The 25,874-nt window shown below is 45.4% G+C and overlaps 1 protein-coding gene across 1 annotated transcript in view; it reads left to right on the forward strand.

Moving 5' to 3' along the window:
• Positions 1-1,455: 1,455 nt before the first annotated feature.
• The window catches only part of NIBAN1 (niban apoptosis regulator 1), a 99,572-nt gene continuing 75,153 nt past the window's right edge, over positions 1,456-25,874 (forward strand). Inside the window, exon 1 of the mRNA XM_006135801.4 lies at positions 1,456-1,752. Within this exon, the coding sequence (XP_006135863.2) occupies positions 1,698-1,752 (55 nt within the window). The 5' untranslated portion in view covers positions 1,456-1,697. The remainder of the gene's footprint in view (positions 1,753-25,874) is intronic.

Consider the following 25,874-nt stretch of genomic DNA (forward strand, 5'->3'; position numbering starts at 1 on the left):
AAACTTTTCTTCTTGGATGTGAAATTTCTTAACTTGCTGTTGACTGATGAAGTAGCAAAATATTAAATGATTGAGGTATCAAATGCATTAATACAATCAGTGAAGGGAATACAAGCAGGATTAATGTGTTCAAACAAATTTGGAGCAAGTGATCAATGTAAAATGGTTGAAACAAATGTATTCACATGCCCAAAATACACAGTTTTCTGTTACCGGAAATGTGTAATACATAAGTAGCTTCTGTTCAATGCAGCTCAATTTCATAATAAAATTTATACTCTATACACAGTATTAAGTTGTTTTTAAATTCTAACAATCTATAGTGGCATGCTGCTGATCCCATTCAATTAACTTTCATTGTTAAAAAAACCCCAAAGAAAATGGGGGGAAACATTAGAAAACCACAAACAGTTGAGCAAAGTTGCATTAAAATAATTTTTAGATAGAAGCATGGAAATTCTTTGAATGAAGTTTGCTGTTGCACCAGTTTTGCATTTCTTTGACTTCTGTTGCAAACACATGATCCTTTATCTATAGCAGTAGTTTTCAGCTTTTTCATTTGAAAATGGCTACAAATGTCAAGTGGAGGTTCGGGCCCCTTTGGAAATCTTACACATAGTCTGAGGGTCACAGGGGTCTGTAGACCACAGTTGAAAACCACACATTGAAACGTATTTGTTTAGTCCTATCCCTTGAAGATATAATAGTTTTTGTGGTGACAACAATGACCTTACTTTTGTAGTATACAGTGTTGTATCTATATTTGTCCCAGGATATTCAACAGACAAGGTAGGTGAGGTAATATCCTTTACTTGACCAACTTCTAGATATTACCTCACTGCCTTGTTTCTTGCTTTTGTAACACTATCCTAACAGGGATACAGTCACAATTCAAGCCACTTGGCTTAAATTGTGCTGTGCAAATCCCAGTGAGGATTGTGCATTTAATTGCCGCGGATAGGATTGCTGAAAGAGGGGTTTCCCATTTAGGGCTTTGAAACTAAGGATCAAGTTCTTAACCTTAGTGCAATATTGGTACTGATGTCGGATAATTAAACACTTGGATTCCATAACATGCCACCACACTGGCAGGGGGAGGACCTGCCCTTGAAGTAAGGTCATGGTGCGTTTCCCTCGCTCTCTCTCTCTCTCTCTGGAACCTGCAGGTGTATGTATGTGTGGGGCGGGGGGGGGGGGTTTACCCTGAGATACCGCCTGGCTGGGGGAACAAGTTGTATCCGAATGACCCTGAATCATCAGGCAGCAGCTTGGCTTGGCGCAAGCGGGACTCGCCCAGTGACACCTTGGTGCGCTCCCTTGTGTGGCAGCAGGTGTGTCCGTGTCTGGGGAGGGGCGCACAACTGCGTGTGCTCGCGGGGGGCTACCAGCGGGCTAACCCACCCCTGCTAACCCACCCGCAGGGGACAGTGGCGCTGAGCGGTGACAGCCCCAGGCGGGGAAGCAGTGGAGCCTGAAGGGGCAGCAAGAAACGCCAGGGAAAGGGAGGAGCCGGCCGAGGGGACCGAGGGCGCAGCCCCGGGGGCGAGCAGCGCTCCCCGCCCAGCCCGCTGGAGCTGAGGCGGCGCCTGTTGGAGGAAGTTTACGCGCCGAGCAGAGACAACCCCTCCCTGCGGCGAAGCGGGCAGCCTGGCTGAACTGATCAGCTCCTCCCGGCCGGCCGCCTTCTCTGCAGCGCCATGGGCGCCTCCGCCTCCAGCCTGCTGGACGAGAGCAAATGCAGCTACATCCGAGGTACGCGCGGGGCGGCTGCTGCGCTCGCCGGGAGCCAGGGGCGGGCAGCGGCCACCACCACGTTTGCATGTGGCGGGGGGAGGCACCGGCTGCTTGGGGGGAAGGATGCGGCGCAAACCGCGAAGGCAGCGGGCAGACTGGACGGCTGCGGTGGGCAGGAGACAGTGAGGCTCTCGGGTGACGAGCCCAGGCGAGCTCTGCTGTGCCAGGGGCTCGGGCCGCCACGCGTGCCGAGAGCAGATGGAGGCTTTTCAGTTTTAGGGGTAACCCAAGAAAGCCAGGCCCCTCTGCCACGTACATTGGCCATACTGGCCTGCGTCGAGGCAGAAGAGTACATGGAAGCACATCTGACAAATGGCAGCTTCCACAAACCGGCGGGGAAGCGCTTCAGCCGCCCCGGGCACACGGTGCCAGACGGGAGTGTTGCTACACTTGAGCCAAACGCCCTCAAAACTAGACTGCAGCGTGAAACTGCAGGGTTGAAAGTCAGATGCAAACTTGGCTGGGTCTGACTGGAGACGAAGAATGGCTGGCTTGCTATAAAAAGTAATTTCTGCCTTTTAGTATTTCCGCCTTTTTATCCACTGTTGAGTGGGCCACAGCCACCCTGATTGAGTTGGCTTCCTTGGCACTGGCCCTCTCCAGAGTAATGTAACACTCCCCTTGCTGTATATCCCCGCCAAACTGAAGTTTCCACTTCACACACCTGACAGAGGGGACTCCGGCTGGTGAAAGCTTATCACTAAATACATTTGTTAGTCCTTAAGATGCCACAGGACTCCTCGTTTTTTCTTGAAACAGACTAACAGGGCTACCCCGCTGAAACTTGTCGCCAAAAAAATAGGCAGTTGAGACTGGATGATTATCAATCATACTTTGAAAGTATGTGGACAATACTATTTTGCCATTGCTGAAAATGCCTTCCATACTACTTGGGGGCCCATTAAAGTTGTGGGACTTTGGCAAAGCATTTAGGAAGGGGGCTAAAATAGCCCCTTGCAAAGTCCTTTGAAGTAAAAAAACATTTCCTCTAGGTTTTGGATTAGATAACAAATCCTTTTAGGATTATCTACCAGTAAGGGGTTTTGTCATTGTATGCCTTGTAATGTGGGATGCCTTACTGACACCAGTAGCTAGCCTACAAGCATAAGAGGCTCAACTCTGCCTTCCACCAACCTGGTTACTCCTTGCAGGATGACTTCAGCAATCCCTTTGGGTATTGAGTTCCTACAGATCAGTTTCCCTGAGTTCTTAATGCCCAGACATTCAGACATTCCCACTTAGGCATTTGAAGGAATTAAACATTTCCCCACCTGTCAGTTAACTTTAGCAAGCACTCTTCTCATCATTTGCACAATAGAGGTCAGTGTGGGGGTAAAAATACATAAAAGGTGTGTTTATTAGAGAAATCATAGAATCAAACAGTAAAGAAAAGCAAACACTGACAAGTTACACAGAAAATAAACATAAAGGCTTTACTCTTCTATGGTATCTAAATTTCCCTTTCGCCTTTCAGAGTATGGTAGCTCATGTTAAACAGAACAAGTGTCCTGAGTTTTCAATTTCAATGTCTTTCCATTAACTTTAGTGGTCTATCATTGTCTTCCCTTGTGTTGTTCCGTAGTAAGTTGTTGGAATTTAGTGTCATGGAAGCAGCTAGTCTGTGAGATGCTTCTGGCCCTGACTCCTTCTCCACACTAGAGTGATGCAGTTGTACCTGAGTTACGAGGAGTGTTCAACACATAGGGCTAGTTTACACTAGAAGCACTACATTGGAACTCTGTGCTGACAGGAGAGATCTCTCCCATCAGCATATTAAAGAGGCACTAGCTATGTTGGTGGGAGAAGGTCTCCTACTGACATAGCATTTGTTCACACCTGTGGTTAGGTTGGTGTAAATTGTGTTGCTGAGAGGTGTGCCTTATTCACACCCCTGAATAATATATGTTCTACTGAAGTAAGTGGCAGCATAGACCTGGCCATATATGCAAGCATATATTCATAGCCGTAATCTGTGTACGTCTCTCCTAATGGCCATCAAGTTCAGAACATTACAAGCTTTTATTGTAAAAGACCTTACTTGATGCATATTTATACACAACAATGTTGTATACAACTCAGTGACCTATTTCCCTGTGCAGAATATAGCACCCTATTCAAGAGAGTTCAAAGGCAATCAATCAGAACTATGCAGTACAAACCTTCAAATTAACATTAAGTTGACTGAGCCCACTAAAAAGAAATACAGCATAGTTGGATTCTTTTTATCTTCTTATTTTTAAGGCTTCAGGGTTTGCCTGGAAAGGGTTGCCACACACCCTATATACGTGGAAAGAGGTCACACACTCTCCCCTACACAGCTCTTACATCGGGGTGAGGGGAGGCGGAGCGACTGACTGACCTGATCCTCCGTGCCTGGTGCTCTCAAACGTCCATGCCTGGCTGGGCCCCAGGGACAAACTAGCCTCTCTTGGCTCCTGACTCCACAGTTTCCTGAAGCAATGTGTGTGTGGGACCACAAAGGGTCACATGCCCACTGATTTCACACCAGAATGTGGCCAGAAGCAGCCTTCTCGCACCGTGCAGGAGGGAAAGGAAAGGAGCTGCTTTCAGCTGCAGGGGAAGAGGAGGGAGAGAACGATGGATGAGGAGGGAGACAAGAATGGCCTGGCCCGTGTCTTTGCGGTGCTCATCTCTTCTCTCCCTTCACCTCCAACATTGGAAGAAGCTTGTCCCTTCCTACCCACACAGTGTCAAAAAGCAGCTAACACCTCCTGGTTGCTGCTGGCCACCTACATAACCCAGCTGCCTCCTGTCCCCTGGTGACAGCCTGGGCAGGAAGGGGTTAAGCCCTAAGAATGCCTTTTGCAGCAGGGCCTGGGGAACCTGATTGTAGGGGCTTCAGCAAACCTGGCCAGAAAGGTGGCTCAGCAAAGGATGGTTCCTAGAGGACGGAGCAGCTCAGTGCTTCTTGGGGGCAGGAGGTGCCAAGAGAGACTGCCAGTGCTGACCAGAAACAAGATAAGGGGCTGGGTCCTGCTGGCCGAGAGTTAGCATGCAGCAGGGGCTGCGCTGAGGGACCGGCAGGGAGCAGCCCGTCATGTATGCTCCATATTCCCCTCCACTGCCAGCTTTACACTCCCACCCCAATCACTGGGCACTTGACCCCCCATTTACCGCTGGTGGGCGGGGGCCTGGCATGCATGAATCTGGCCAGCAGTGGGACCCACTAGTACTGATGTGAGGGAGACAGAAAATATGGGACAGTTTGTCTGTTTTTAAGAAAAAGTCAGGATACTTGTCAGAGGGCTTAAATACAGAACTGTCCCTTTAAAAATGGGACATCTGGTTACCCTAACACAACCAGTCAATTCAACTGTTTATTCTTGGGGTTCACACCTCCCAGGTGTTCCCTTTGGGTGTCTGGACCAGTGTTGTCACGTCTGCTACAATGGGCGTTTATATGCTTAATTTTCCAGAATATATGTATTTGCTTGAAAAAGAAATAGGTAAAAGGAGTGAAACATTTTGTTACTATCTGTCTAGATATGTATATGTGCCCTGTTACTGTAGTAACAGTTGAAGTTCATATGACCAGTTTTATGTCTGGAAATCTGCTTTTGCTAAATAAAATGTGTATAAGAAGGTGGTGGGGGTGGGGGGAGTCCAGTAGTTGGTACTGAGACAAAACTTCTAGTGAGGCTGGTATGAGTCCTGCTGATGACTAAGTTGAAACCTTTCTGGTACAGTGTGACCGTTTAGTAGTGTTTGCTATTTTAGTTGGCATTCACTGCATTATTCTGTTTGTGGTGTGAGTTGTGCTGGAGCAAGAATGTAGAACAATCCCTTCTTTAGGAACCTCACGGAAAATGAATTATGAAGTGTGTTTCTCATGAGTCTGCCCAAATTAGAAAAATTTAAAATGAATAAATCACTATCAGATGAAGAAAAATGGGCCAAATTCTGGGGCCTACGTGGGACATATGTATGCTTCCTAATGTGGAACAGGGGGAGATCAGCTGCCTCTGCAGCACTGTTAGTTTCCTCCAGATTGGTGGTGAGCAGTGAGACACTTTGTTAACTGTTGTTCCCACACAAGGTTGCCAGATTCTGCTGGTTTTCATCCATATAGTTTTTTTTCCTACCAGTACAGGCAACTGCCACACTTACAATCTAATTGGTTCCTGGAGAACCAGTAAGTCGGGCCGTCGTAAGTCGAATCCTTATTGCCCATAGGGGCAATGTTATGAATGGGGTTTCCGTTCCTGACCCACTTTGCCGCCTGGGAGTTGTAGTCTCCTGGAGCCAGCAGCGCAAATGGCAACCAGAGCGGGCTGGGGGTTGTGCTGGGCGATAGGCTGCGCCATGCCAGGGCGCAAATGGGGTGGTAGGTGGCCCTGCAGCTCCTGGAGCAGGGCGGCCATAAATGCGGGGGGTTTGCAGGTTGGGTAGTTGTAAGTATGGGGTTGCCTGTATTTCAAAAGTGACTTGCACTTAATGTATGGGCACATGAGGAGAGGTGCATGCTGATTGCACACAACATTGCAGGGACCACACGCTCTCTCTGCATCTAATCTAAGTGCTGGTACGGTTCAGTCAGCACGCCCACAAATTCTAGGCACGCAAGCACATTTACCAAAAAAAAATACATTGGCATTGGAGAAGGTTCAGAAAAGGGCAACAAAAATGATTAGGGGTTTGGAATGGGTCCCATATGAAGAGAGATTAAAAAGACTTGGACTTTTCAGCTTAGAAAAGAGGAGACTAAGGGGGATATGATAGAGGTCTATAAAATCATGGTATGGAAAAAGTTAATAAGAAAAAGTTATTTACTTATTCCCACAATATAAGAAATAGGGGTCAACAATGAAATTAATAGGTAGCAGGTTTAAAACAAACAAAAGGAAGTTTTTCTTTACTCAGTGCACAGTCAACCTGTGGAACTCCTTGCCAGAGGATGAGGTGAAGGCTAGAACTTTAACAGGGTTCAGAAAAGAGCTAGATTCATGGAGGTTAGATCCATCAGTGGCAATTAGCCAGGATGGGTAGGAATGGTATCCCTAGCCTCTGTTTCTCTGGAGGTGGGTGATGGGAGAGATTGCATGAGGATTACCTGTTGTGATCCCTCCCTCTAGGGCATCTGGTATTGGCCACTGTCAGCAGACAGAATACTGGGCTAGATGGACCTTTGGTCTGACCCAGTATGGCTGTTCTTATGTTCTTAAACTACCCTATCCCAGGGGACTGTCTGGGTTACAACAATCTTGCAGCCCACTGAGATGAAGGAGGGCCACTTATGTGGCCCACTCACTAGCATAGGTTGTTCCTCACTGCTCCAGACTGTGGAGGATAGATTCCCGGACAGAATCATGAGAAACATGTCGTTGAACTCCTCCTCCTATGTTCTCCTCCTGCTACTCTGACAGTGTGAGAGAAGAAGGGGGCAAGATATGTCCCAGTGTGATTTTCATCTTCAAGCCAGTATCTCAGCTTCCTGGTCTTTAAGACCTGGTGATGGGAATTGTGAGTCTCTGAAAGGACCAATACCTAGTTACTGAAAATAATAATAAGACTGTTGTTACTAGTCTTTTAGAAGCATGAAAGCAAAAACTTTTGCAAGTTCCTGCTCTTGGCACTCTTGTCTGTGAAGGGAATGGAAACAGCCACTGCCAGCAGTTAAGAAGTAAATAATTATTTAGAATGTGTCAGGCTATAATCCATTTTCAATCTGTGTACCATGATCCTGGAAAGATTCTTTGTGTAACTAAATAGTCCCTGCTTCAAACTCCTGCTATGAATAATGGTTCATTTTTATTTTTTACTTTTTTTAACCTTGGGAAAGAAGCAGCCTACAGCACTACTTTTAGTGGCAGAGAGGAGGAGGAAGATGAAAGAGTGTTTTTAATTCTTGACACCTATTTATGACCCAGTCTAGCAAATGCACCCCGAAGAATACTCCATTTGGCTTTGGTGGGAGTTTATAAGATTCAGACCTTATTTATCAAGGGCTATCTTGTTGTAGAAGTAATGGGGTCAAGTTCTTCAAGAAAATAGGAGTGGTGTGACAGTGCTCCTCTTTCGAAAAGGGAAGAGGATGAATCAGTGTTTATACTATACAGGCAAGCAATTAAAACAATTTTGCTTAATTTTAGAAAATCAGTTGAATGTTCTTCACAAAGAGAGTAATGGAGGGCTTTAGAAATGACAGCAAAATGAGAAGAGAGAGCTTTTTTTCCCTTTTTTGTTGTTGTTTCTTTTTTGTAGGTAAAACTATATGCCAGTAGCATATGACTCTCTAAATAACATAACAAAACAAAAAGAAACAAACAACCCCCCCATCCTTATTCATGTGACATAAGTGACTCTATTCACATGATCAGTCTTGCAGGGTCAGGCTTAACAGTATAGCTTCATATGACATTTTATTTAGAATACATCTACATTATAGCCAGGATTGACATTCCACGATCAGTGTACTGGCAGTTGATTTAGTGGGTCTAGGGAAGACCCACCAAATTGACTGGAGATCGCTCTCCAGTCAACTCTGGTCCTCTACCCCAAAAGAAAAGAGTAAAGTAAGTCAATGGGAGAGTTTGTTCCATCGATTCACTATGGTGTAGACCCCATGGTAATTCAAATTAAAGTGTATTGACCCCAGCTATGTTATTCATGTAACTCAGTTTAATTTATGTGGTAGTGTAAACCTACCCTTTGAAAATACATTCAGCTACGTATTCTAGATTGCATGTGAACAACTTAGAAAGGAAGAAACATTTCACCAGTGTCTGGGCTCTTTCTAGATGGAGTGCACCAACTTCAGTAATCAAGAATGTCATTTCCACAGTCTCCGAAATCAGTGTCAGACTGCTATTCCAGATTGCAGGCTGAATTAGTATCTGTAGCTTCTGACATTCCATACTGGCCCAATACATTTTTGCGCAGAAATAGATCTGTTTGGTATTTTGAGTTGGTTCACAGGTATCCCAATGCAGCAGATGAGCTCATCCATCACCCAAGCAACTCCTACGTGAAGCTTAAACAGTGTATGGGGCTTTTCCAGACCTGTGCCTCAGTAGTGAATTTGGCCCATAATGGGCAAATGTGTATGGCAGTTGACAGAGAGAGAGATGAAGTCTCAGCTCTGAGGAGTTTACAACCTAAAGACCAAATCCTGAGGTTCTTAGTCCATTATTCCATCTTCATTAAATTCAATGGCAGATTGTCTAAGTAAGGACTGTGAACTTGTCTACACGGAGAGGCAGGAAAATTAATCCAAATTAACTAAAAGTGTAAATGTAAAGTGAATTAGTTAATCTGTATTATAGCCTTCTGTGGACACTCATTCAGAATGAAAGTAGCACTGATTTGGTTTACTTAATTCACTATAAATAAAGATAAACTGAATTAAGGCCACTTTCATTCTGAATGAGTGTCCACAATAGGGTATAATGCAGTTTAACTAATCCATTTTACAATTGAATCTTTAGTTAATTTTAGTTAATTTTTCTGAGTGGCCCCATTTACTGAAGGCCCCTAAACAAAGACATTAGGATCTGACTCTAAGGGGTTGGAATATCTGCAATGCACCATGTTCAAACATGGTAATATTTTATAGTTTGAGCAATACTTAACATAACTCCCTGTCTCACATTGTTACTTGATATGTTATATATTAAGAGAAAGGATGAATAAGGTATGCAATAACATCATGTGGTTACTTTGCTTACAAATAGACACATCTGGTAGATTTCACTGGTCTGGGCTGTGTTTGTTCCTTGTGTATTTAAGGCAAGTATTAGAGTATAGAGTAGGGATGTTATTGTGTAGTCATTTACATGATTAACCACTAAGCTTGGGCTCACTGGTTAATCCTAACGGCTACATGCACGATATCCCTTACTGCCTCGGTGTCAGAGGCAGCAATGGGGGGAGGCAGAAGCTGGTGCCTGTGGGGAGTCAACGTTTAAGCTGGCTCCCTGTGCACATCTGCTCCCGTGGAGCTGCCTTCCCCTCCCTTGTTGCTTCCCACCGAGGCAGCAGTGTAGGGGGAGCAGGCGGGAGCTAGTGCTCAGGGGGAGCCGGCTGAAAGCACCACAAACACCAGCTCTTATGGAGCTGCCTGCCTTTCAGGCTGCTGCATCTGATAATGAGGCAGCAGTGCAGAGGGTGAGGAAAGCAGGCAGTGCTATGTCACTGGGGCTCCCCCATCAGCCTACAGTGGCTACACAGGGGGTCTTACAGTGGCACAACTACACTGATACAGCCTTGTAGCTGTGAGGTCTCTAGTGTAGACACAACCTTTGAGGAGACATTGAGGAATGACCACAGCAAGGGGCTTCAGGTACATTGGATAGCATGGAAGGAAATCAAGAGATGAGAAGGGAATGATAATTTATATATAAAAAGTGTCTCTTTTACACACACATGCATGCACGCAACAGCCTTAGGATATGTCAACACTACAGTAAGACACTCATGACTGAACAGTGATTCTGGAGCTGCCAGATTGAAAGGGAGTTGTTTGAGCTTGGACTGCAGCCCAGGCTCTGAAACCCTTCCTGCTCCAGCCTGTGCTCAAATGTCTACACTGCAAGTTTGTAGCCTTGCGGCCTGAAGTGGGCGAGCTGCGGGAACTACATTGCCACACAGTCATACCCTCTGCAGAAGAGCTGGGCCTTGCACCCTGACCTAAACATCAGCCAAGTCAGGCCTTGAACCAGTTGGGGAAGTAACTTTCAGAGGGAAGGGCCCAACCCTTTGAGAACACCCTGCTACTAGCCCCAGCATTATCAAATGTGGAAACTGTAAACTCAGGTACCCCAGTTTCCTCAACTATTGTGGCAGCTCATGGGGGAGGGGGATGTTAGCCATTAGATAGCCATGTCTCATTGAGGGATTTATATGTCTGAGTGAACACTTGGAGTGGTACCTGAATGCAAATGAGAAGCCAGTGTATTTGTTGAAATGCTAATAGAACATGTTCTCTGTGGCAAGTGTACACATTTTACTTGTAATTAGCCCATGATCATTCCTATCATAAAGCCATAAGAGCCGGATCATCATGCTGTGAAGTCTGGGTCAGGAAGAGAAGGAAGGACATAAAAGTTTAACGAGATGCAGAGGAAGAAAAGATATGCATAGGGCCTTTCATGTGAGGATCTCAGTAATTTGCTTCATGCAGTAATTACCAGGATTTTGTGAGGGTTAAGTAACAGAAGTATATAGGGAAGAGTTTTCAATGCCACTTCAGAGATCTGGATATTGAATCTCCATTACAAATAGGTGAGGACAGGGTATTCTCACTAGGGACGCTAGATAGCGTGTACTTGACTAGTCATGTAACCGCATCAAATATTATTGGTTACACGACTATTCAGTAGTCCCTGGGTGGGGGGCCAGCAGGCAGTGCATTCCCAGCCCCACTCCCAGGGAGCCTCCTGCCACCCTGTGCTGTTGCCTCTCTATGGCTAGGTCTACACTATCGGGTTTTTTCAGAAAAAGCTACCAAATTGCTGCGTAGCTTTTTCCGATTGCTTTTCCAGAAGAGGATTTTCCGTCGTTTGGCCCAGTCTAGATGGGTCCACATGGCGGAAAAGCTTCCTCTTTCGGTGGAGCCTTTATCCTTCGTAGAACAAGGAATACAGGGCTCCCCGAAAGAGTGCGTTTGCTCTTTTGCAAAAAAAGCAGAAGAGCAAACGCGTTCTTTGGACGTGGTGGAGTTTTTCCGGGATACCTCCGGAAAACCCCCACAGTGTAGACATACCCTATGAAAGGCAGCAGTGTGGGGTGGCAGGTGGGAGCTGGTCCAGAAGGGGCAGCAGCAGACAGATATAGTGGCAGTAGCATGCTCTGTCTAGGGCAAGCCTGAGAGGCAGCAAAGCTAGCAGGGGGAAGCGGCTTGCATGAGCCAATACATGTGGAGAGCTGGCTTGAAAACCACTTCCCACATGTACCGGCTCCTGCCTCCCTCCCACCTACTGCCTCTGATATAGGAGCAGCAAGGAGGGATGTGTGTAGTCAATAAGATTAACTGATACGCCCCAGGTTTATTGGTTATTTGGGAATTTGACTACACTGTGACATTCCTAATTCTCACAGGAGATCTGGCCCTCTCTGAGGATTGGGACTCAGCCACACTTACCCAATTATAGTCTGTCACCCCAGGGAAAACAAATGAGTCAAGAAATAACATGATGGGAGCATGTGAGTCAGAGCCAGGCCTGCAGGGAGATAAAAAGATCGGCGTGAGTTCAGTGAAGGAGACCCCAAAAGAGAGTGGAGCTGGAAGGTGACGCTCTGTTAAAGAGCAGGAGGATAAGCAGGAAAGGGTCAGGGAGAAGGTCAGGCTAAGCAGATAGGAAGAAGACTAGGGATGAAAAGAGAGGGCAGACTGCAGTACAGGGGTTGATATCCCAGTTGTCTAGGGACCCAGCACTGGGAAACCACAGTGAGAGGTGAGTTTTGAGTTCTCTTATATTGCTATTTGAGGAGGAACATTTATTCCTGGGAACCATGGGGGCAAAGAGACTGATTCTAGCCCTGATGGACTCGAAGCTGAGTCCAAGAGAGGGGCTAAGGATTGTTAAAGAAGAGGCAGACCCTAAAAGGAAGAGGAGCTGTACCTGCAATTGTATAGTTTAGAAGATTTATGTTATTTATTCTTTGATTTACATTTCTTTTTTGGATTTGGATTAAATCTGGACAATTGTGGTTAGCCTGACAATAAACTTGTCTTAGCAACCTAATTGCTAGGAGCCCCAGAATCACTTGAGTGTCAGTAGAAACCAGAGTGGGTTAGTCCCAGCTTCAGGCATCCAGGTCCTCTAGGTGACTTAGGAAAATATTCCTTATGAGAGAGACTTACAAACAGAAAAACAAGTAATCTTTGGACTGAAAAGCAACAGTTGTTCACAGCATGCAGACACACTCGGTAGCAGGTAGGGCTGTATATCATAGTCAATTATGGCTGCGGAAGGAATATGGTTTTTATGTGTAATTACCCTCTTTGGAATTTGGGCAAGACATTAAGGTTAACACCAGTGCTAATCTTATAAAAAGTGGCGTTGTGTTTGTGTGCCGGAAACATGTTCATTAAAGATCCTATCATCTAAGATGGAACCTCCAGCAGCACAGCGTCTGTTGACGTATTTGATCAGAACTCACTCAGAAGAGTGCGACACCGCTGAGCTACCAACACCACTTCCTCTACACATATACACTCAAAAGACTATATGATCTGCGAGTGGAATTAGGTGTTTATCTCTTCCCTTACCTGTTCACTTTGATATTTTTAGGGCTTATGGGTTTGTGCATCGTTTATACTGTGTGATTAAACATGTGTAGTTACAACCTCCATTAAAAGGCTTTATCCATTTTGTTGTTTCTTAAATTCTTAAATGTTGGGGCCTTTCTATGTTAACTCATGGGGGTCCTGTCTTCTCTTACCCTGTGAAATGTTGGAGCTCAATAGTTTTCCATGAAATCCAGCTCTTCCATACCTCACAGCTCTCTGCAGAGTTTAGGCACTACCATAGCTTGCTGTTTTGAGAATTGGTAAAATTTTCTTGTTACTTTCACCCAGGAAGGAGGTGAATTTATTATATGTTTAAAAGGGTTGATTTTTTTTTATTCAACAAAGCTTTAAGTTCTCCAAGATGTGAGAGTGACAAATATACAAGAAAGGTAAATGATAAGGGCTTGACCTAAAACCTGCTGAAATTAAAGAGAGTCTTTCTATCTACTTCAGTGGATCTAGGATCAGATCCTAAAAGAAGGAACTGCAGGTTGATGTCAACAAGCTGGAGGGAGTTTAGAGAAGAATGACAATGATAAATAGAGGAAGGAAGGTTGATTTAAGTGGAAAAGTTATAACATTTTATAAATTTAACTTGACTTAGCATGAAGTAAATTTGTAGTGGTAGCTGGGTGTGCAGAACATAACTTGTCTATTAGTGGGTTCTATACCCAACAGGGAAAGATATTATTTAGGGTACCGGGGTGTACAGCTAGAAGTAATGTTGTGGAATTAAGGAAATCTGCATGTCACAAAAACTTCTTGATAGTGTTGGTACAGGCAGAACCAAACCCGGGACCTCTGGTGCTTAGTGCATGGGCCAAAAGCCAGTTATTAGCTAAGGCTATAGAGCAGATACATTAATCTCTGTGTAAGTGGTCTCAATGCCACTTGGTAAGACAGTGCACCACACCCAGAAGGTGTGTGGGTGACAAAAAAGGATCTAATAGACCATGTCACAGATTTCAGAGGGAAATTCTAGAAGCCTTATTGTTTGAAACATTAATATTAACAAGGGAAAAACGCATGTGTAATGCCTAGGAAACAACCCTACAAAGATGGAGGATGTACATGATGACCTGGCAGATCTTACCAGTTTCCCAAATTAGACTTAATGGGCTACATTCTGCGGAGCAATCCATGTACAGCTTTATAGGGATAGATTTTTTTAAAAAAGTTTTAGAGCAGATGTCAAGTGCCCAGCATCCGTAATTTGGGATAGTCTGCAAAATAGTCCTGTACCCTATCAGACTATTAATGTGAACTTAGCTCTTCTAGAAATCTAGCGCCAATCGTTGATACAAATAAAACTGTAAAAATGACAAATGGTCATTTGTGAGGGTTTTAGCAAAATGCTTTGTGTGTGTGTGTGTGTGTGTGTGTTTTTTTAAAGAATTTTTTAAACAAGTATAATGCTAAGCTTTTCTGAAAATCTTCTACACTAGACAATTGCCAGGCGCAGCCCAATTTCTGTTTTTGTTGATAAATGTAAAGGTGCAATGTACCACTGAGGATGCCAATTAATTATGTAATGATTAATTAAATATAATGAGCTTTTGAGGAAGGTTGTACAGCCTCAGCTTCCAAATAGAACCATGTTCTATGTGTAAAGGTTTTAGAGAATTGACAGAGCCTGTTCTCCCTTTACTCAGAAGGAAGAGATAGGGAAATCAGTCAGTTATTTATTGCAGTTATACTCCCAAACCCCTTGGGTTTTGAAGTGAGAAGTCAGTCGTTGCAACTTGAAGAAAGACTGCTGAAATGCTTGTGCAGGATGAACACAGGCAGCTGTGGAATTCAGCTGTAACAAGCAAGGGAACCAGTTTGAATTTAATTATTAACAGGAACACTGGAGAGTGGAAAAGTAAATTGGAATAGATTGTGAAAAATCTGGCCTTTTTGTAGGATTTTATGTTAAACTGTAGTGCATGCTTTCAGTTTCTAACATGCTGTATGTATGGAAGTAGAACAGAATTTTGCAGATGATTAGCAAATTCTGCTGAGATCTCTTCTCTCAATATGTACAAATTATACATTTCAGTGCTTAGGGAATCAGTTATCTTGAATTTTTGCAGGTGGGTTGGATTGTAACTGAGGATACAGTTTAAATGTGGTATGTATGTGGAACTGTCCATATATATTTATCTCCTATGTGGAACTTTTCCTCAGGAGCTCCCCCTCTCTGTCTGTCTTCTAGGAAGATGCAGTTGAGATTCTGACCATTCTCCTATACATTGGGCTCTGAAAAAATACACCAAAGCCACCTGCATCTTCTCATGTTTGTTTAATTTTTGCACAAACAAATGTAATATGCCCATTCTTCTCTGAGAAAAGGAGAGGTGCTAATTTGAAAGTTGCTATATACGTGGAATTTGGGAAATAAAAAGGAAGATTTAAAGGAATAATGGACAGACAGCAACATCCTACTTGAGAAAAGCCTTGAGCCTCCTAGGCAATGGTGAGGAAAGAGAAGATGTAAAGAAAGGCAGTTGGCTCAGAACTGCAACCACTGCATGGGAGTTGCACTGAGTGGCAATAGATTTGCACCCAAAGTTCTTAGAATGTCCAGATTAATTTTGGTTTCGAGTTTAACCTTTGCTGCTATTTTCTTCTGTATGCTGTTTTCTAGGCAGTAAATCCAGGCACAGGAAAACATCCAATACACTTTTACAGCCTAGATTCCAGCAGTGGGCGTCACACTCTGTAAGGGTATGTCTACACTGCCCATGTTACAGCGCTACTGATGGAGGCAGTGTAGTCCCTCTTTATTGTTGGGGGAGAGCTCTTCCAGCAACTAAAAAATCATAACATCCTCAATGAACTTCTCTCACCAGAAGCTGAGCTCCCAGCAATAAAACACTGTATATTTTGGTGCTTTTCAGTGCTAAAACCTTTATCACTCAGGTGCTAAACGTAGCTGTGTAGATGCAGCCTAAAAAGTTCTGCATGCTGATCGTTTGTCAACAGTCCTGGGGGTTCTTGTATACAGCTGTATCAGTTAGGTTGGTGTGTCAAGAATGGAATGGGTTTCTTGGAATAGCTGCCAGCCCTCTCTGGGAGGGGAGGTAGTAGGAAAAGGCCTCTTGAGAGAAAGTGCTCTTTTAAAAGAGCATGAACAAATCCTGCAGTGGGCTCTGAAACAGGAAGGACTGAGAGAGACCAGCGGGGAAATACAATGAGACCTGTAGCCCAGTGTTTGTGATTTGCCTATCTTTAGAAAATACAGTCGTGCCTTGAAAAAGACTTTAGGTGTGGCAGTTGCCTCTTTGTGGACTGGGGATAAGTCCATGTCTTATGTGCTGCATTTTCTGAAGCTTTAGCTCTAGACAGCTAGCCTGTAAAGTAGTGGCCATTTTGTTATTTGTCTTTGTAAAATTTGTGGCATGGGAGTTCAGTGGAGGAATCTGTAATCTAGTTTCTAGCTTTCTTGAATAGAATTTCTAACTGATACTTTTACATAAAGCTTATATAAGACATGGAGGCAGTGGCGGATACAGGGCAGGGCGAGCGGGGCGGCTGCCCTGGGCCCCGCGCTTCAAGAGGCCCCGCACATGCGCCGTGTCAAAGGGGGGCCCCACAAAATTGTGCTGCTCTGGGCCCCGCAAAGCCCTCATCCGCCCCTGCATGGAGGTTACACTATTTAAGCAAGTAGTATTGCAAGACAATGGATGTACTTGTATTTTGCTGGCTTCTGCAAAGACATGGTTCCTGCCCCCCAACAGCATGCCATCTACCATATTTTCCGGCATATAAGACGACTTTTTATACTAAAAAACGTCCCCCAAAAATTGGGGGTCGTCTTATACGCCAGGTATAAACATACAGGCAGTCCCTGACTTGCAGGTACGAACGGGGCTTTTCTCGCTCCGGAGGACACGGACTGCGGGACCTCGCGGTCCTGCCGCCCGTGTACTCCGGGGCGAGAAAAGCTGCTCTGCGTCTCCCTGGTCTGCAGACCAGGAAGACGCGGAGCAAAGCCTCGGGGGAAGCCGGCAGCGGGACAGCCCAGATGCACCGCGGCTGTCTCGCTGCCGGCGTCCTCAGAGGCTTTGCTCCTGGTTTCCTTGGTCTGCTGGAGATGGTCCCCAGCAGACCAGGGGCACCGGGAGTAAAGCCGAAGCGGCGGTGGGGTGCCACGCTTCTGAGGCTTTGCTCTGGCAAAGCCTCAGAGGCGCGGCACCCCGCCGCTGCTACGGCTTTGCTCCCGGTGCCCCTGGTCTGCTGGGGACTGTCTTTATCACTGGGCATAAGAAGAAAATGGATGTATTATGGGAGAAATAGAAATACTATGGAACTGGTAACCCATAACTTTATCTTGTTATTTAACACATGCTTAATTTAACAGACGGATTCCCAAGATTGTGGTGGGATTGATCATGTGATTAACTCCTACAAGGTTTTTAAGACCTCAGTCTCATTTTGTGACAAGGCCTCAGTTGTATCCTAGGCCAAGGCTTAGCATTAGCAATGCTTTGAAGGGTGTCGTTCAATTAATATTTTTTGGTACTAGGCAAAGAATTACCCAAGAGACAGCTGACACCTGAAAGGGAATACAGGAAGTTAAGCAAATCTGAATCCTCTTAGTAACTTTTGGTTAGATAAATTTTAGGAGAGAGAGAGAGAATCTTATTTTTAAAAAAGCACCTTTACAAATTGTTTTGATAAATGACTAGTTTAGTAAATAAATAAAAAAGTGCACCCATTCCAATAGAGAAATAAGGGACTTTGCACCTGTTTAGTTTTCTTTTAACATATCCTGCAAAGATTAGTCTGTTCTGATGTCTTGAATGGAAATATCTGAGATTTCAGAGGGTTTCACTAGAGATACAAAAGTGAGATGGCCCCCTGCTCTGGTCTATGTGTTTTGTACTTAAGAAAGTCAAAGGCCAATGCCAAATAATTCAAGTGTTATTCAAGAGTTACTAGCTTTCCTCTCAGTCAACTGGATTTGATAACCTAAAATCAGATATCTGGAGTGACTCATGAGTGCAAGTGCCAACCTCAGAGCAGGCTGTGAAGAAGCAGGGCACAAACTCCAAACTAGTTGTGAGTTCCATACTTAGATTTCACCAACCAGTATCAAATGCGAGCCTGTCAAGCAGTATAAAGGCCTTACCACGAACTCACAGACAGCCCCCCCTTGTGTACTTCAGTCCGGTGGTTCTCAACCAGCCGTACACAGAGGCCTTCCAAGGTGTACATCATGTCATCTAGATTATTTGCCTAGTTTTACAACCGACTACATTAAAAGCACCCGGTGAAATCCTTACAAGCTAAAACGTTATATGGTACATGTAGCATTTCATGACTTGCTTATACTGCTATATTGTACACAGACATGTAAATACAGTATTTATATTCCACTTGATTTATTTTATAATTTATTTTATAATTATTGAATAAAAATGAGAAAGCAAGCAGTTTTTCAGTAACAGTGAGCTGACAGTTTTTGTATTTTTATGACTGATTTTGTAAAGAAACAGTTTTTAAGTGAGGTGAAACTTTGGATGGGGGGGATATGCAAAACAAATCAGTTTTCTGGCAAGGATAGAGTAGTCTGGAAAGTTGAGAACCACTGCTCTAGTCTATCTTGCCACATAGATAAGCTTTTCTTTTTGATAGATGGTCTCTTATGCCAAAAATCACAGCAATATTCAGGTTACTCCCAGTTCCAGTCATTTACCCCAGAGCATCATGTAGATACTTTTATAATAAATTAACTATAATTATAACTTAATTATATTTATTAATTAAGAAAAGAAATGATAATAGTTTGGAATATTAAAGCAGATAAACATACATACACAAATGAGTTACGGTCTTAGGTTCCAAAAGATAATAGAAACTTCTGTAATATGCAATATGCATCCTCTAGGGCAGGGGTGAGGAACTTTTTTTTGGGTCGGAGGCCATTGACCCACAGAAAAGTCAGTTGGGGGCCCCACACAAGTGAGAAGTGAAGCAACAAAACAAACCCCCAAACCTCTCACTTACCTGGCCCCCGACTGAGAAGGAAAAAGACACTTCCCATGTTCCCCTTGCACACCAGAGCCTGGGGGGGGGGGGGGGGGGGCAGGCTAGTAGATTTTATGTGCTCCAGCCCTGCGGGGAGGATAGTGGGGGGGGGGGGAATGCCAATGCTGGGGAGGGAGCCCAGAGCCTGGGGGGCTGGATCCAGGCAAGCCAGGGGCTGCATCTGGTCCTCAGGCCTTAGGTTCCCTACCCGTGATCTAGGATTAAACTAAGCTAAACTGCTAGGGATCCCTTGCTTATACCTGCAAATCTTGGCCCCTCACAGCTCAAGCAGCATAGAGATAATAATTTCTTCTTGACAAGGATTTTTATTCCCTCCCCCTGGAGGTCAAGAAGATGGGATGAGTATTTGTTAGGGTTGCCAGGTGTCCGGTTTTCGCCTGGACAGTCCATTTTTTCTGGCCCCTGTCCGGTTAAAAAAAAAGAGCAGAAAATACCGGACATTTAAAATGTCCGGTATTTTCTGTTTGTCTTGGATGGAAGACTGGAGGGGAACAATCTTCCTCTGCTGTGCCAGGAGTGGGAAGTGAGGCATGCCGAGATTCTTAAAGGCGCAGCACCCTTTTTTTTGTTTTTTTGTTTTTATTTTTTTCTCAACAACTTTTATCTCCTTGGTTTTTATGCGATTTTTTTTTCTCAATCAAGTTTGCTCTCCCATTTTTTGTTGTTGTTGTTTGTTGTTTTTTTTTTTTTTTGCCATGTTTAGGCTTTTTGGTGAAAGCATCTGGCAAACCTAGTATTTGTGCTTTTGTCTGCTTCATGGGTATAGGGAAATCAACAATCTTTTGCTCACTGATGTTCTGTACTGGTTTGTCTAGTTGTGTCCGTCGGCCTTCTTTTCTTGGAGAGGAAATGGCACGTCTGTGGTAAAGTTACTTGCTAATGCTTCTCACCTGACAAATACTTTTATAGTTACCAAGCAAATGCTTAAACGTTCCTTTATAATGTGGGGCACAGATATTATAAGTAAGATTAATACATTCAGCGACTCACAAGCATATCATAAAGTCTACACTAAAAACATTTTAATATATCTAATACCTGTGCTAGCAATATTAATACACAGGTGACCCAGACTGGTTTCCAGTTATGCATTTGTCTTTGGTCATTGAGCACTAGGGGACATGGTGTGAGCTGTCACTTGGTCTGCCAGTAGGGTTGCCAGATGGTTTAACCAAAAATACCGAACATCTCCTCTCCCCCCCCCCCAAAAAAACCCCAACAACAACAAAAAAGACCTTAAGAGTTATTAAGCAAATAAAAAACCTCCAGCATGGCCCCTGAGGAACCAGGTAAGCACCCGGTATTTAGGTATATAGAGTAGCCAGGTGTCTGGTTTTCTACCAGACCGTCCGGGTTTTTGGGGGTCTGTCCAGTAAAAAATCCAGAAAATACCAGGCATGTGCAATGTCCGGTATTTTCTGGTTTTCTGACTGGGTGCTCGGAAGCCTGGCGGGGGGAGTGGCTGGGAGACAGGGCGTGATCGGTGCTGGGAGCCCTGGTTGCATGTGAGGAGGAGGGGCAGCCCGGTCCATGCTCCTGTGCGCTGGTCAAGTGCGTGGTGGAGCTGCAGCCAGACTGACTCGCGCTTCACCTGGACCGTGCGGGGGGGGCGGGAGCGCCCTGGGATCTGCACTGCTCGGGTCAGTCCTGCTCCCCGATGGCTGATACGCTCCTGACCCCCGCCCCCTCCTGGCCGGCCGGTTGGTTCTCCCCCACTTCTCCCGATCTTTTCCGGCCAGCCCCACTGCACCGCCAGCAGTCCTGCTTCCGACGGCCAGTTCTCCCCTCCTCTCCCGATCTCCCCCAGCCAGCCCCGCCGTACCCAACCCCTGACCCCACCACCAGCTCTACCTCCTGCCGGCCGGTTCCTCCCCCCGATCTTCCCTGGCCAGCCACGCTGCACCCCCTGCCAGCACTGCTTCCACCGGCCAGTTTTCCCCTCCTCTTCCTGAGCTCCCCCGGCCAGCCCTGCTCTCGGTGGCTGCCCCTCCTTCCCCCTGATCTCCCCCAGCCAGCCCCGCTCTGCCCTTCCCCCTCTCCCCTCCGACCAGCTCTGCTTCCCGTCGGCTGCCTCCCGCCCCATCTCACCCGGCCAGCCCCTGACCTCCCCCCAGCTCTGCTTTCTGGGCCCCCCCTTCCTCCCGGCCAGCCCTGCTCCCCTCCTGGCCGGTCCCTCCCCCACATGAAGTGTGTCCAGTATTTTTTTTTAAGACTACCTGGTAACCCTACTGGCAACCCTATCTGCCAGCATCACATCTATTTCTGTGGTAGCACCTAGTGGCCCCCACAAAGCTTGGAGCTTTACAGTAAGTACTGTGTAGTGGGAAGAAAGCCTGAGACATAAGCCCATTTTATGAGACAGAAACAATTGAATTCCAGGCACATCTCATTGTCCTGGCACAACCAAACCCTCACCTTGTTTTAAGTTATGATAAGAGGAAGCTGTATGGCAAATTTGGTGCTCCCAGTTCTAACCGTTTAGGAGCAGTTCTTGAACAGATTCACAGGTGGATGGACGCACACACAGACAGGCAGAAAGATGCACAAGCTCTCTCAGATACATAGTAGATGCCCAGTCTTTGCAAAAGTCCTAGAAATTTGTTTAACAAATCTGAGATTTTACACGTTTTATACATTTAGGTTCCCCAAATCAAGGGCGCTCACAGGCTTTGTGGAGCTGAAAGGTTGGCTTTCTCAGTGCTTACACGATTGTAAGATTCCCCTTGCAGAGCTTCTCAAATAGCCTGTTTTGCTGAGCAGCACCAATACAGAATCTCTGAAACTTTTGAGATCTAAATATTTGCAAAACCCACCCCAGGATTTGGCCTTTATGCAATAGCAATATTACAGGACGTAACCCCCATCAAAGGGTTTTTCAGCATTCTCTTCAATGGGAGACAGACAAGCCACCATTTAAAAAGTAGAAAGGATAACTCTAACAAGGATTCAAGCTCAGAATACAGTCAATTTGTCTGTGCCTCTTCAAGTAGCACTTTTAAACCCATCTCATTGGTTATCTTTGTAAAGCTCTAAAAATTTTGTTGCAAGTGATCTCTTCCTTCCTACATAGGAAACCACAGTTGCTATTTGGGCTGTGATTCTAGAATGTGTGTTCATAGTTACAATGATAATGAATGAAGACCTAACTGAAAGTAGCTCAGGAGGAGCTGCCAACACAGAGGTCCTTGCTTTGATTGTTCCCAGTTCACTATTCTGCACAGCTAGCTATTCACACTGAAGGGAAGTGTAATTTCACTCCCTTCACCTTGTGTTGTAATCTACAAGAAGTCAGAATCTATATGAATGCTCTTCATTAATGGGGCTTACCACTGTCAGTGTCACCTGCCAGAAGACCAACTGGAGGAAGTTGTCTAGTCTAAGGATGCTAGCCAGACCTCAGGCTTGCAGGAGGGCGAGATCAGAGAAGGGATTACAGATCTGTGGAAAACAATACAATCTGGAACACAACTCTCTAATGCGCTCAAGAGTAAGTGTATGTAGTTAAGAAAGTCGTCTTCTAACCCCGTGTTTTACTGCCATATTGTCCTAGAAAGGCTTAACTAAAAACTAAAGCTCCCTTAGACAGAAAGACTCTGAGAAGAACAGTGACCAGCCTTTACTCCCAGGGTGGCAATAATTTTTGATGGGGGGGGCCACGTCAGAAATTTTTTAAATAGCCCCTGACTGCCCTGGAAAGGGCGGGGCCTCAGATGGAAGGGGAGGGGCCAGGACACTTCCTTGCTTCCCCCACCCACAGACCCTGATTTGCCTGGAGGTGGGGGAGTGTGCAAAGTCTTTGCCCCCAGCCAGAGAGAACCACCAGCTGTTCTGAACAGCTAGTGGTTCCCTCTTGGTACCCGTGCCTCTGGCGGTGGGAGGAGATTTCACAGCCCCCTCCCCCCCGCTTATGCCAAGTCAATCGGGGCCTGGCGAGGGGGAGCACGTGAAGTCTCTCACTCCCTGCCCCCACCCCGCAAGGGAGCGCCACACTTAGTCAGCCACCAGCTGAGCAGCAGCTGGCAGTTGACTTTAAGAGCTGAGTAGCTCACAGGTGGGAGGAGACTTCGTGCGCATGGTCCCAGAATTGGGGTCCATACAACAAGCTGGTGCCTGTCCAGAGAGGGGCCAGGTTGTTATAATGTATCTTTTGTCATTCTCATAAATATCAGACCACATATGGTCAAGTTTTACAAGCTTCTGGGAAAAACCTCAAATTTACACTTGCTCAGACAGCTTTAGCGTGGCAGTGAAACTCTCTGAAGAGTCCATCTGTAGCAAGCATGTTTCATCCCCTCACTCCTCCTGCTGCCACCCACACTGCACAAGCACCATTCCCATAGAGCAACTGAGCCCAGTATCTCCCATGGCTGCAGGAGTGTAGCATGACTCTTCTAGCAATTGCTCTTGCCGGTGGCTGGGGCTGCTTTGGGTCTGAGCACCAGAACTGAGAGCCAGGACACTGTCTCTCCTGTGTTGCTAGTGCTCCCATGGCTGGTGCCCAGCCAGTTCAGTGGAGAAGGAGGGCGGTTGAATACATAGGAGTGAGGAGCTGGGGGCTAGGAGCATGGGAAAAAGCAGTACCCATAGAGGGGAGGACATGGGTTGATCAGAGGCATAGGATCAGAACTGAGAGAACCTAGGGAAGTGATGTGTATTTCCCCTTTCTAGGACACATAACTCGAGACACCTGGGGGCTGATTTGCCGAAGTCCGGAGAACTCATAATTCAACTGAAATCAGTGGGAGCATTTCTCTGACCCTACAAAATAAATTTGGCACCTAAACCAGTGGATCCTTGACAATTTTGCCTTATTTCTCCATGTGGAAAATGTGCATAACTTCCCCCCCACTCCCAGCTACGTGCAAATTAGTTCACAGTAATGCTGACCAGTTTATCTTGGGTTTTTGTTTTTGTTCTCTCTATCCATTGTGGAGCTGTCGTATTCCTTTCAGGAGAGTACTACAGAAAAGGCAGGAAGCCATGCGGAGGCATAGAACCTCTGGTAGAGTTTTGGGTTTTGTAGGCTGAACCAAAGACCACTTATGTTTTGTGTGTGTGTAAGGCAGGCCCGGCGACTGGGTGGGTGGGAGCAACTGCCCTGGGGCCTGATGGTTCAAAAGGGCCTGGGGCTCCCAGCCGCCATGCTGTTATTGCGACAATGGCCAGAACCATGGGTCCGTTAAATTGCCACTGGGAAGAATGAGGCGAGAATACCATGAGTGCAGCCGGGGAGAATTTGCAGGAGTAACCCACAAAAGCACACGTGAGGCTCTGTAAGAAATTTAGCTGAAAAGTTTTCTTCTAAACCAAGATAGAACTTTGCTATTACAAAATTGTATGTGGTCACAGTCAGCATTGTGGAGGGACTGGTAGTGCTTTGAAGTACTCCTCAAGATTTAATTTCTTTGGCCAACTTTCCCAGATCCCATGCTGGAATAACGTGTACGTTAAGTAGGGAAGGAAGGATATTTTGAGAGGACTGTGAGGTAGTGATCAGGGACATGAACATAGCACATTTGCAAGAGGTTAGAACAATGTACTTAAGAGTATTTAAAATGTACTAAGAGTATTTTGATTGTGACTATTAGAAATCTCGGATCTAAATAAGCAGAATCCAGGTCCAATGCCCGTTTTTCTGTTTGAAAAATGGGAAAACTAATTTCACTGAGACCGATGAATCTTTACTTTACTTTACTATTCATTCTTTACTTACCGCAATAAAAAGTTAATGCCAGGTCTTTAAACAGGCTCCTTTATACATGTTATGTTTCTTTTTCTTCAGGGCTTGTCTACACTGGCAAGTTACTGCTCTGTAACTTTGTCACTGAAGGGTATGAAAAACCCCTCCCTCGACCCAGAGTGTAGCAAGTTACAGTGCTGAAAGCACCAGTGCAAGCAGGTTCCCAGCCAGCGCTGTTATCTAGTCCCCTTGTGGAAGTGGTTTACCTCCGTGCTGGGAGAGAGCTCTTTCCCTGCTCTAATGCCCTGACCACACGGTTGCATTAAAGAACTGCTGTAGCAATGCTGCCATGGTAGCACTTTACATTTGTAAATGTAGACAATGCCTTAGTGGGAGAAAAAGGAGAGGATTGGACACCCATAAGCTGTTTAATTGGTAGATTTTTTTGAATGCTTTATTAAATGATGTAGTCCAGGGACTGCAAAGGAAAGATTAAAAACAAAAGTATTAAAAGTGAATGCACAAAATTAGAAAGATTAAGATTTATATGGAAAACCCAAAGGGTGCTAAAGCAAAGTAGTAACAATGGATGTGCATGTCAGGTACGTGGCCTAAGGTACATGGCCTACTTCCATGCCACTTTGGAGTTAGCTGTGAGCGTCTGAGTGGGTTTAGGGGAGAGATGATGCTCAGTAATGAATGGCAAATCTGGCTTTTGTGGTGCACTCATGGAAAGGCCCAAGTGCAGCGGTAAGACTGCTGTTTGCTAGTCCAGCATGGGCAGAGCTATGGAGAGGACACAAAGGGTCACCACTCCCTTCCCATTCCATGTAGCTGAGTTTCACGGCCTTTCACTGTGCTGGCATGCATAAAAACGAAGGGTGAGCAAAGGCAGGGCCAGTAAGCACAAGCTGCTTCTCATGCTTTCTATAGTGCATGAGGCCCAGCTGTTCAAGAAGCTCAGCTGGCTTGAGCTAAGTATTGACCCGCAATGCTTTGGCTTTAAAAAACAAAGCGGCCACAGAGTGGGTCTGTATGCGGTACACAATAGGATCTAGTCCAAATAAGCAAATTAAAACTGATTAATTATCACGGATTTTTGTGTAGTATTGC

Source organism: Pelodiscus sinensis, chromosome 9 (assembly GCF_049634645.1).
Source record: "Pelodiscus sinensis isolate JC-2024 chromosome 9, ASM4963464v1, whole genome shotgun sequence".
NCBI classification, from domain to species: Eukaryota; Metazoa; Chordata; order Testudines; family Trionychidae; genus Pelodiscus; species Pelodiscus sinensis.